A 12,018-nucleotide genomic window follows, 5' to 3' on the forward strand; every position below is an offset into this window, starting at 1 on the left:
TGGTCCAATCAGGTCCTGGATCCAGCAGACATTGGTGGACACAACACTTACTGAGACAAAGTCCCGCCCTGAAGGCCCTTCCCATCCAATGGGGGAGACAAAGGCATAAAGGGAAATGTCAGTTGTGCAGGGAGACGGTTCTTCATGGTGGCATCCACGTGTAGGTAGGACCACACAGTGCTCTGAGCACCTTCAATTCACATCAGATTTCATGTCCTGGCCACATCTTTAATCTTTTTTCTAACAGACTGGGATGAATATAGAACCATTAAAATGAAAATGATTGCCCTCACCGGTTTGGCTCAGTGGATAGAGCATTGGCCTGCAGACTGAAAGGACCCAGGTTCGATTCCGGTCAAGGGCATGTACCTTGGTTGCGGGCACATCCCCAGTAGGGAGTGTGCAGGAGGCAGCTGGTCGATGTTTCTCTCTCATTGATGTTTCTAACTCTCTATCCCTCTCCCTTCCTCTCTGTAAAAAAATAAAATATATTTTTTTAAAAAATGAAAATGATTGTGTCTGACCCCAGAACAGTGTGTGGATCCTGAGGTGCACACAGCAAATTTGGGGGCCATCAGATGGGGCAGAAAATACCTCTGGGCTCATTTGCTGTGCCTCTCCATCTGGACATAGAGCTCACAACACCTACCTCAGCAGAGTGGCTAGACCAACTCTTCCCACCCAAGGCCCCTAAACCCCTGGCATGATGACAGGGGTCCCCTGTGTGACGGGAATGTTGGCGCCTTATGGTTGTTTTTTGTTTGCTTGCTTGTTATTTTCTAGGAAAAGGTGTTATTTTCCAGGCTACCATTTTACAAACCAGTGAGGACTCTGGGATTCCCAAGCTGCTGCCTCCCTTCCTCCTGGTCACTGGGGATCCCTTCCCGGAACCCTGGCTGGATGATGTCACAGACAGGTGACCTCACTGAGGCCAAGGAACCCGGCGTCTCCGTGGCATGGAGGAGGGGGGAGGATGTTTCTCCACCCGCCCAACCCTCCATGTCTGTGGTGAAGTGGATCGAGTTAGTGCTGCCCAAGGATGCGATCTACCTGGCCGGCTCCTGCATAAAAGGGCAGGTGATTCTAACCCTGAACAGCACCCTGGTGGACCCCATTGTGAAGGTGGAGCTCGTGGGAAGGGGTTACGTGGAGTGGAGCGAAGAAACCGGGGCATCCCGTGATTATAGCAGAGATATTATTTGCAACAACAGGGCCGACTATGTACATAAGTCAAAGAAGTTCCCAGTGAAGGGTAAGGAGGAGGCCAGCTGCCAACCCTAAACATAATAGGAACCTGGGTCTGGAAGGTAAACACATGTTAGTCGGTCAGCAAACCCCGGGGATGTCAGAAATGGGCAGAGATGTGGCTCCTCCGAAGAAGGGAATCCCTGTAAAACAATGACCAGCAGATACACGAAAATAAGATCTCAGGAGCTGGTCATGGAGGTCTTTCCAAAGAGGTGACAACAGGGCACAAAGATCAGCGATGGGAGGGACACGAGCCATGCAGACATCTGGGGGAGGAGCAGCGAGATGCCAGATCTTAACCCTCAGCAATCATGTGGCCCCTCTGGGTCCCTGTTTAGCCATCTGGAAAATGGAAATAACAAGTCCTGCCTCTTGAGATTTCTCTGAGGGCTTAATGATTTAGTGGCTTCGATAGTGCGGGGTATACAGTAAGTGCTTGATAAATGTTAATTCTTTCAACCAAAACACTCACCTGCCCAGTACCACCCCAGCATTAGGCACCACCCCTCCTTCCCCATTTCCAAGAGACTGTATTCCCCCGCAAAAGTATCAACCTTAAGCCTGCAATAGGTTCATTCATTCATTTCACAAACATTTAGTGAGCACCTGCTGGACACAACACTGTGCCAGGTGCTGGGGATACAGCAGCGAAGAGCACACACATGGTCCCTGGTGTCGTTGGGTTGCCTTCAGGCGGGAAAAACACAATCGTAAGAGGGTTTTGGAGAAATACAAAAATTAAAAAATAAGGTCACAGAAATGCGGGCAGTGTGAGTTTCTCCCTGGTCCTCAGTCTCCACTTAGTCAATCAACAGATATTAAGCACCTACTGTATGCTGCTGTTCACAGTGCACTGAAGACTGAGCTCTGTGAGAACGGAGGTGTGGCTGCCTTGCTCACTGCGGCAAACACTGCCTAAAAGAGCCCCTAGATGTAGCAGGGGCTCAAGCTGTGTTTGTTGAATGAACCCCCTCATTCCCAGTAGAGGAATTCAGAAGCCATGTCCTCCTGGGGACTGAATCATGAGGACCAGTTCCTCAGACCCAAGGCAGAACTGAGCGCGTCCCCACCATGGTTTTGGAGCACCCACCCCAGCCCCGTCACCCACCTGGGGCATCCCCTTCCAGCCCCCCTGAGGCCTGGGCCTGATATTTATGGGCCACTCAGGTCCCTAAAAGCACCTTGCTCAGCCGAGCTCTGGGACAGGCAGGCCAAGGCCCCGAACAACCTCCCCCACCAAAGCAATAGCTAAAGAGGAAAACAAAATGGAAAAAGAAAAAAAAAAGAAAAAGCTGCTAGAACCTTCTGATGGCATCGGTGTGTTTTGCTTTCAGATAATTGGTTAAGTGCAGGCAGCCACACCTTTGATTTCCATTTCAACTTACCTCCCAGGCTCCCTTCTACCTTTACCAGCAAAATTGGCCATGTCTTCTACTTCGTGCAAGCCTCCTGCATGGGCCGGGAGCACATTCTAGCAAAGAAGAGGATGTACTTGTTGGTTCAAGGGACTTCGGACTTCCCCCGAGAAAACCAGGTAGGAATGGGGAAGGGGCGCTGGTGGGGCTGGTTCCTCAAAGCTCCAGGGCGGCAGGGGGCGTGCGTGCGACTGAGGAGGCCCTGGCAGGAAAGAAGGGAACGGTGTTGGAGGCTCCCGGGCCCAGTGAGTGCACACGTGTGAACCAGAAACCAGGGCAGGAACTACGCAGTGCGACTCGACGGGGTGATTCACCTGGGCAATGTCTGGGGACGTGTGTGGTTGTCACCAGTGGGTGTGCTCCTGGCCTTGGTGGGTGGCCCAGGACAGAGAATGACCAGGCCCCAGTGTCCTGGACCCTACAGTACGTGAAGACTGGGCCGAGGTCCCCTTGTCACCCCCTGGGTCAGAGAGAGACTTGGACACTCAGTGACTCTTCCTGGGCTTTGAGCCCTCAGACAATGCAGGTGGTGTCCCCCCTCCCCGCAAGAAGCAAGGGAAGGGGGCGGCCTCCATCCCAGGGGAAGGAAGGGCATGTGGCATCAGTCTGCCTGAGCGGAGAAGGATTTCTGGGTGGTTTCTGGAGGCCCAGGTGCAGGGGCGGAAGTTGGGCGGGTAGAGGACCGTTGACCACAGTCACTTCACCTTCCTGGGGACTCGTTTGCTATCAGCGTGGCGGCTCAGGGAGCTGGCATTTTCATTTTTGAGGTCCTGACTAAAATCCCAGGCTCCATCCCCTCCCCACCTACCTGCTGTGTGACCCTCTAGAAGTGACCTTGCCTCTCTCGGTCTCCTTGTCCTCGTCTGTGGAATGAGCAGAGAGCCAGTGCCTGCCTCCTAGTCATGGAGGGAGTAATGAGTGGAGTTGATGAAGTAAGTCCAGGGCTTCTCAGAGAGCCTGGCAAGGGGCAGTAAATCGTGTCACTGTTGCCACCACCTGTATTGTTATCTGTGTAACAAGGGGGTCCTTTCTAGTCCAGCCAATCTCACGGGATGGTTTTGGGAGGCTGCCAGGAGAGGTCGGTGCTTGGAGGGGTGGGTCAGCCCTGAGATGAGCAGGTCGGAGCTCAAGGCCTGCTTAGCCCCCTGCCCCCTGTGTGAGCTTGAGCAGGCCATGTCTCTTCTCTGGGCTCCCTTCAGAGGCAGTCTGGAGTGCCAAGGGAACAAGATAGGAGCTGGGGACAAAATACTGGTGTTGGGTCCGACCCTGCTTTATATCTCCAACACCAGACTCTTCATTAGCCAGATAGCCTTACCAGCGCCTTGCAGAGCCTCTATTTTCCTGATCTGTACAATGGGAATAATGGATAATAATAATAACAGCAACACTTCCCTCCGTGGGTGCCTGTGAGGACTGCTATGAACCAAGCACAATGCCTACACATAGGAGGCACCCAGGAAGTGGGAAGAGCTAAACTCGCTATCAGAGCAGCAAGGAGAGTTATCACAGATAAGCTTTGAGAGTCTGCAAATACTGTTTTTTCCAACTACTCAGTACTGTTTTAACCAAACTGGTCAAGGGAGGCCTCCTGGAGGAGGTGACATTTTAGTAGAGAATTGAAAGGGGAGTGGGGGAAAGCCATGGCAGCCGAGTGTTGTAGGCAGAGCACACAACATGTGCAAAAGTCCTGAGGCAGGATAGCGTATATGAGGCAGGCTGAGGGCAGGAGCGGGGGGGCCAGGGCAGAGGCTACTGCGCTGATTCAAGTAGAGGCATAGTCCTAACCCCCAACAGTCTGTCCTCCTCAGAGCAGACAGAGGCAGTCAGGTGATGACCTTCCTCTGCCCACAGCCCTCCAGGGTGCCTGCCTTCTTTGGGGGAAAAGCCCAAATCTTCCCCACGGCCCACAAGGTCCTGCATGACCTGCCTCCATTTCCTCTGTGCCTTCACGTTCTCCCTCTCTCTCCGCGTGCGCACCCCCCCTCCGCCTCCACCACTCTGCTCCTGCCACATGGGCCTCCTCACTGCTCCTCCAACACACCAGGCACAGTCCTGCCCCAGGACCTTTGCACAAGTTGTTCCCTCTGCTCAGAACACTATAATGTGACCTTGCTATCCTTCTGATCTTTGCTCAGAAGCCATGTCTTCATCCACCTGCATTGCCGATGGCCGAATAAACAGCCACAAGCTATGCAGGGCAACTTAGCTACATCTATCCATATTAAAACGAACATGCGCTTTGCCCCAGTCATTCCCCTTTTAGAAATTTCTCCTACTGATGTTCTTTCACGTGTGTGGCATGACTCCCCACGGCACTGTTTATAGTGGCAAAAAAAATTGGGAAGTCTAATGTTTGTTGCTTAGGGAATTGTTTGCGTAGGAACACCCAAGCAAAAAGACACATTCTATGGAGTAAAGCAAAAGAGACAGACAGACAGTGACGGAGTGAGGCAGCGCCCCTGGTCAGGATCTCCAAGTCACTGGGCTGAATGAAAAAAGCAAAGTTCAGGACAGCAGGTCTAGCCTGCCACTGGTGGTGAAAACAAATTACTTCCTCGCAGGAAGGAGAGCAGAGCAACTGGCCACAAACGCTGCCTTGTGGGAGAGGGTAGGGGAGCTGGAAGCAAAGAAACTTTCCCCTTCCACCCTTCCACTCTTTATTTCTAGCAGCTTTATTGAGATATAATTCTCATACCTTGTAATTCACCCACTTAAAGTGTACACAGAGTTATGCAACCATCGCCACAGTCAGTTTTAGAACATTTCATCACCCCCAAAAGAAATGCTGCCCCCCCTCGCTGTCACAGCCAGCCTCCCCCTGCCCGCACCCCAGCCCCTGACAACCACTAACCCACTCTCTCTGTGGATGTGCCTGTTCGGAACATTTCACAGAAGTGGAGTCACACGCTGTGCGGCCTTTGTGTCTGGCTTCGCTCACTGGGCGTCATGTTTTCAAGGTCCATCCGTGTTGTAGCGAGTGTCCATGCTCCACTCCTCTTTAAGGCTACATCAGTGCACGGGTGGGCACCCACTGATGGACACTTGGGCTGCCTCTTGGGTGGCTGTCAATCATGCTGCTGTGAACATTCAAGTACAAGTGTTTGTGGGGCGTGAGCCTTCCTTTCTCTGGGTGGCTTCCTGGAGCGGAATTGCTGGGGCAGATGGTAAGGCTGTTTCACCTTCCGAGGAACTGCCTGTTGTTCGCGGCGCCATCTTACCTTGCCACCAGCAATGCACAGGGTTCCAATTCCTCCACATCCCCTCCACTCAGCACCATTTGGGAGAGGAGCTTGTCCTAGAGCCCCTTCCTAACTAGCAACCCTAAGGGAGCCCCCTTTCCAGCTCCCCTTATCTCATTATGTCCCCCATTTGCATCCCATCACAGCCTCATCACTGTCTCAACCAGAAACGACGTGGTGTGTTTTCACACGTACCATTTACATCCACCTCCTCAACCAGAGCAGGTCTTCATCGCTATGGGTTTTCCCTAAACTTGGCACCAAGTGGATGCAAATAAAACCCAGTTGAATGAATGAGCCCACCTCCCAAAGTGTCATATACGCTAAGGAAATACAGGGTTCCAAAGAACTCGCAGGTCTAAGAACTCCAGTGTTGGCTTTGCATTGGAACTGTTACTAGTCAGGCGTGGAGGTCTCCTGGACCACCGCTGGTTGCTCTACACACCTCCCTCAGGGCCAGGACAGAACTACAGCCCTGGCCCTGAGTTAGAGCAGGGAGCTCCTTAACACGTGCGGGGTCCTAACGCATGCCACGCAATTTCGAATAACAGTAGAGGGATTTAGGACCTAAACTCCCCTCAATGAGCCTTCCTAGGGAAAGGGAAGCGTGTGAAGGCTAAAGAGAAGTAGGGCCACAGGCAGAGGGCAGGAGCTGAGGTCCAAAGGGGTCGGGGGTCACCGAGGTCTCCAAGAGGAGACACAGTGGACCTAGAACAGTGCTTTTCAAATCGCAGATCCTGACCCATTAGTGCAGCGGTTCTCAACCTGTGGGTCGCGACCCCTTTGGCGGTGGAACAACCCTTTCACAGGGGTCTCCGAAGACCATCCTGCATATCAGATATTTACATTACGACTCATAACAGTAGCAACATTACAGTTATGAAGTAGCAACGAAAATAATGTTATGGTCGGGTCACAACATGAGGAACTGTATTTAAAGGGCCAGAAGGTTGAGAACCACTGCATTAGTGGGTTGCAAAGTCAATTCAGCAGATTGCAAACACATTTCTGTAAAATGAAAGAATAGGCAAGACCAAAATTAAGAAAATATCTATGTTGTGGGGTACAAACACACACACACATATATATGTATATGTATGTGTATGTGTATATGTATATGTATATAATCATTTTTATATATGAAGAAAGAACAGAGAATAAAATAAATAGAATAGAAATATCAAAAAAAGTCAGTTTGGTGGGTTGCAATCGACTTCAAGTGAAAGAATAGAATAGAGCCGAAACCGGTTTGGCTCAGTGGATAGAGCGTTGGCCTGCGGACTCAAGGGTCCCGGGTTCGGTTCCGGTCAAGGGCATGTGCCTGAGTTGCGGGCACATCCCCAGTGGGAGATGTGCAGGAGGCAGCTGATCGATGTTTCTCTCTCATCGATGTTTCTAACTCTCTATTTCTCTCCCTTCCTCTCTGTAAAAAGTCAATAAAATATATTTTAAAAAAAATAGAATAGAGTTTTCCAGAAAGAAAAAAAAAACTTGGTGGGTTACAACTAGCTAATTTTTATAAAAATTTTTGTTTTATATAAAACAAAATGATAGACTAGAGTAAATGGACTAGAAATAACAAAAATAAATTCCAAGGCTTGCAACCAACATTTTTTAAATAAATCAAATAGAGTAGAACAGGAAGCAGAAGTTCATAAACTTGCTTCTCTTTCACCGATCTAGGTGGAGATGTACATACAGATTTCTATTCTTTGCCTCAATGTTAAAAACCTATGTTTTAACTGTGTTTTTTTAAAGGAATAATATATTATAAATACTGTATGTGGCTTGCAAAGTCTAAACTATAATTATTATCAGTTCCTTTACAGAAAAAGTTTGCCAATTCATGCCCTAGAGAAACTCATGTTGTAAGCCCCCAAAAATTGTCTTCAGGCTGCTCCTTCTAGCATTTTTATGATATCAAACTCATGGAAAAATAGAAATGTCCATCTTAGGAGGATGAATAAATTATTTTGCAACACACTCAGTTGCATTCCTAAAGACTAATTAACCAGAATGGCAGGCACCAATGTGAAGGCATTTCAAACACAGAATATTGAACTGGAAAAAGCAACTTGCTAGGAGACATGTGCAGTTTGACTTATTTAAAATATGTAAAAAAATATGTAAAAAAAAATGTGAAAATTCTCTGAGAACCACAAATGCCAAATTCAGATCATGGCTGGCTGCACAGAGGAGAGGGAGCAGTGAGTTGAAGCCCACAGAACACACAAGATTTCAGTATAATAGGTAATGTTTTATTTCTCAAACATATTGGAAGATACATTTTAGGTTTTTGTATTATTACTTTATTATTATTATTCTTTATATGCCTTTTCCTAAAACAATATATCTTAGTTAGGTCCCTACACATACACATGTGCAGGTAAAAGAAAGTGATTATTAGAGCGTTGGCCTGCGGACTAAAGGGTCCCAGGTTCGATTCCAGTAAAGGGCACATGCTGGGTTGCAGGCTCGATCCCCAGTAGGGGGTGCACAGGAGGCAGCCAATCAATGATTCTCTCTCATCATAGAAGTTTCTATCTATCTCTCTCCCTTCCTCTCTGAAATCAATAAAAAAAATTTTTAAAAAATCATAAATAAATAAATAAAATTCCGAATTGTTGTGCCCTGGCCAGTGTGGCTCAGTTGATTGGGCATTGTGCCATGCACCAAAAGGTTGCCAGTTCGATTCTGGTTCAATTCCGGTCAGGGCACATGCCCAGGTTGTGCATTCGATCCCCAATGGGCAGGAGGCAGCCAATCGATGTTTCTCTCTCTCTCTCCCTTCCTCTCTCTATAGAAATCAATTTTTAAAAAAATAAATAAAATAAAATTCAGGATAGTTGCATTCTGGTCATATATGAGGAACTTTGGAGAGGGGGGAACTGGCAAATTCCTACTTCTTGACTTGGGTGGCTGTTATAAGAGGGTTGGCCATATAATAATTCACAAGGTTATACATTTGTTTTGTGAAGTTTTCTGTATCTGAGTTGTATTTTTTTTATAATGTTTGGGTTTTTTTAAAAAATGCATAGATACAATAATCCCCAAATTCAAGATAATGCTTACCTCTAGGGAGAGAAGAGGTGATGCATTGGGGAGGGGTCCACGGGGGCTTCAATGATATTGATGATGTTTTATTTATTTATTTGTTAATCCTCATCAGAGGTTATATATTTTTTTCTATTAACTTTTAGAGAGGTGGGAGTGGGAAAGAGAGAGAGAAACATTGATGTGGCAGAGACATATTAATTGGTTGCCTCCTGAGTGTGCCCCACTGGGGCCAAGGATTGGACCTGCAACCCAGGTATGTGCCCTTGACCAGAATCCAACCCACAATGCTTTGGTGTAGGGGCTGATGCTCTAACCACTGATCCCACCGGCCAGGGCTATTTTTATTTTAAATTGTGATAATATTACATAACATAAAATTTGCCATCTTAACCATTTTTAAGTGTACAGTTCACATAGTTGTGCAATACTGATGTTTTATTTCTTTTTTATTATTATTGATTTCAGAGAGGAAGGGAGAGGGGGAGAGAGATAGAAACATTAATGATGAGAGAATCATGATCAATTGGACACACCAAGGATTGAGCCAGCAGCCTGGGCACGTGTCCTGACCGGGAATTAAACCGTGACCTCCTGGTTCATAGGATGACGCTCAACCACTGAGCCATGCCCACTAAGCCTGGTGTTTTATTTCTTAAGTGAACAGACCTCTGAAACAAAACGGGAGAAGTCCTACCTGCTGATAAAGCAGGACATGACAGCGCTGTTCTAGTAAATGATTAACAACCTGCTCTGGTGCAAGACAGCCCTAATATGTAATGTTTGCCAATTTCCATGGTGTAAATACTCCCATCATAGTCAATTTCAAGTTACTAACCTCATGCCACTAATGGGATGTTTGAGGGGACTTTGCAAGCATTTGTAACACTGTTCTCGATCACTTTTATGCTTAAAGGGAATAAGCATGCAGGCAAATTCTAAGCCCGCCCACATTACATCAAGTCTCTTAAATATTATCCACAAATCAAAAACAAATGTAACTCAAGCCACACATTAAATATAATGTATATGTGACTTTATTTGCAATCCAGCAGCTGACGAGTAGATATAAGGGCTGCATTTTGAAGCATTTATTTTAACACATTACATAATTTCAACCCTATAGTTTTCTTATCATGATTCAGAGCCCATCATAGTTCCTCCTTAAATCTGAGCAACTTGGGTAAGCCTTAGTCTTGGGCTTAGACCAGGGGTGGGCAAACTTTTTGACTCGAGGGCCACAATGGGTTCTTAAACTGGACCGGAGGGCCGGAACAAAAGCATGAATGGAGTGTTTGTGTGAACTAATATAAATTCAAAGTAAACATCATTACATAAAAGGGTACAGTCTTTTTTTTTTTTAGTTTTATTCATTTCAAACGGGCCGGATCCGGCCCGCGGGCCATAGTTTGCCCACGGCTGGCTTAGACTGTAAGACATTCCCTTTTTCCCAGAAAACCATGGCTCAGAGAAGTCAAGCCATTTGTTCAAGTTCACACAACAAATGAGTAAGAGAGCTGGGGATAAAACTAGGATCTGGTGGATTTCTTAGCCCTATCTATATATATATATAAAAGGTTAATATGCGAAGTGTCCCCTCAGGGTTCAACCTGAAGACTGAGAGTTCGATCGCTCGCTGTGACATGCGCTGACCACCAGGGGGCAGCGCAGAACGAAGGGAGGTCCCGGCTGGAAGGCCCCAATTGGCCCTGATCACCGGCCAGGTCTAGGGACCCTACCCGTGCACAAATTTCTGGCACTGGGCCTCTAATTTTACATATAAGGAAATTGATACTTAGAATGGCAAAGGGCTGTAATTAAAGGAAGCTGGGAGGTGACTCCAGGCTTTTGGCTGCAACATCCCCAAGATTCTAGATTCCATCTCCATGCCTTTGACTAGGAAAGTCCCAAAGGGCTCAAGCCTCAGAAGTGCTGAAATAGTGGGGCGTTAGGCAGATGAGTGGGTCGCGTGGCCACGGTGCCTCACAATGGTTCATTTCCCCCAACCCCACCCCTTCTAGAGTCCCCTGTTTGTGGAGACTGAGAAGAAGGTCTCCTACAACTGCTGCCGGAAGGGCAGCATCTGCGTCCAGATCCGGCTGGAAAATAACACCTTCACGCCAGGGGAGCGGGTCCTCTTCACCACGGAGATCAACAACCAGACCAGCAAGTGCATCAAGACGGTCGTCTTCGCCCTCTACACCCACGTGCAGTACGAGGGCTTCACGCCCAAGACGGAGCGGCGGTCACGGGTGGAGAGCTGCGAGCTGCTCCGGCAGGAGGCCAACACCCCGATCGTACCCTTCGACACCACCAAGATCGTCAGCATCTTCAACCTCCCGCCGGTTCTGTCTGTAAGCAGCGACGTGCAGGAAGGCGAGATCATGAGCACCCAGTACGAGCTGGTCAGCACGGTGCACCTGCCCTGGTCCCTGACCAGCGTGAAGGCCAAGATTCCCATCGTCATCGCCAGCACCGCCCTGGACTCAGACAGCTGCCAGAGGCAGGAGTGGGCAAGGCAGTGTTAGCCATGAGCAAGGATTGCCAGAATTAAGTGCCCCAACTTCTAAATAGAAAGAGCTTTATCACTCTACCAGCGGCCCTTTCTTTGTCTTGCACAGATGGGTTTCGCATGAGTCTGGTGTGGGAGCACATTATCTAAACCTCCCCAAGCTCCAGCCTTTTGGGCACCCACTTCTCCCATCCCCAGAAAGTTCACCGCCAGGAGGGCACAAAGGGAACTGACAAGCCGTCCAGGGCCCCAGCTCCATGTAAATATAAATATATATATATAATTAATTTATTAATTTCAGGGAGGGAGGGAGAGGGAGAGAGAGATAGAAACATCAATGATGAGAAAGAATCATTGATAGGCTGCCTCCTGCACGCCCCACACTGGAGATCGAGCCCGTACCCCAGGCATGTGACCTGACCTGGAATCAAACCCCAACCTCCTGGGTCATAGGTTGATGCTCAACCACTGAGCCATGCTGGTTGGGCCTCCCTGGGGTCTTTGGTGCCTGGACCAGGGGTCCTCAGCCAGGGGTGGTTCTGTCTTCCAG

At 48.3% G+C, this 12,018-nt stretch overlaps 1 protein-coding gene across 1 annotated transcript; it reads left to right on the forward strand.

The window, feature by feature from the left end:
* Window positions 1-972: 972 nt before the first annotated feature.
* On the forward strand, window positions 973-11,678 carry ARRDC5 (arrestin domain containing 5). The gene is made up of 3 exons (XM_059695261.1): window positions 973-1,252; window positions 2,583-2,782; window positions 10,978-11,678. Exons 1-3 carry the CDS (start codon window positions 1,000-1,002, stop codon window positions 11,482-11,484), a joined length of 960 nt encoding a protein of 319 aa, XP_059551244.1. The 5' UTR covers window positions 973-999; the 3' UTR covers window positions 11,485-11,678.
* Window positions 11,679-12,018: the final 340 nt, after the last annotated feature.

Source organism: Myotis daubentonii, chromosome 5, assembly GCF_963259705.1.
Source record: "Myotis daubentonii chromosome 5, mMyoDau2.1, whole genome shotgun sequence".
NCBI classification, from domain to species: Eukaryota; Metazoa; Chordata; class Mammalia; order Chiroptera; family Vespertilionidae; genus Myotis; species Myotis daubentonii.

Bases quoted from the DNA above. Each gene is read 5' to 3' on its own strand.
- ARRDC5 (XM_059695261.1), top strand. From the start codon at position 1,000: ATGTCTGTGGTGAAGTGGATCGAGTTAGTGCTGCCCAAGGATGCGATC. The intron at 1,253-2,582 runs GTAAGGAGGAGG...TTTTGCTTTCAG, and splicing joins AAAGAAGTTCCCAGTGAAGG to ATAATTGGTTAAGTGCAGGC. The intron at 2,783-10,977 runs GTAGGAATGGGG...CACCCCTTCTAG, and splicing joins ACTTCCCCCGAGAAAACCAG to AGTCCCCTGTTTGTGGAGAC.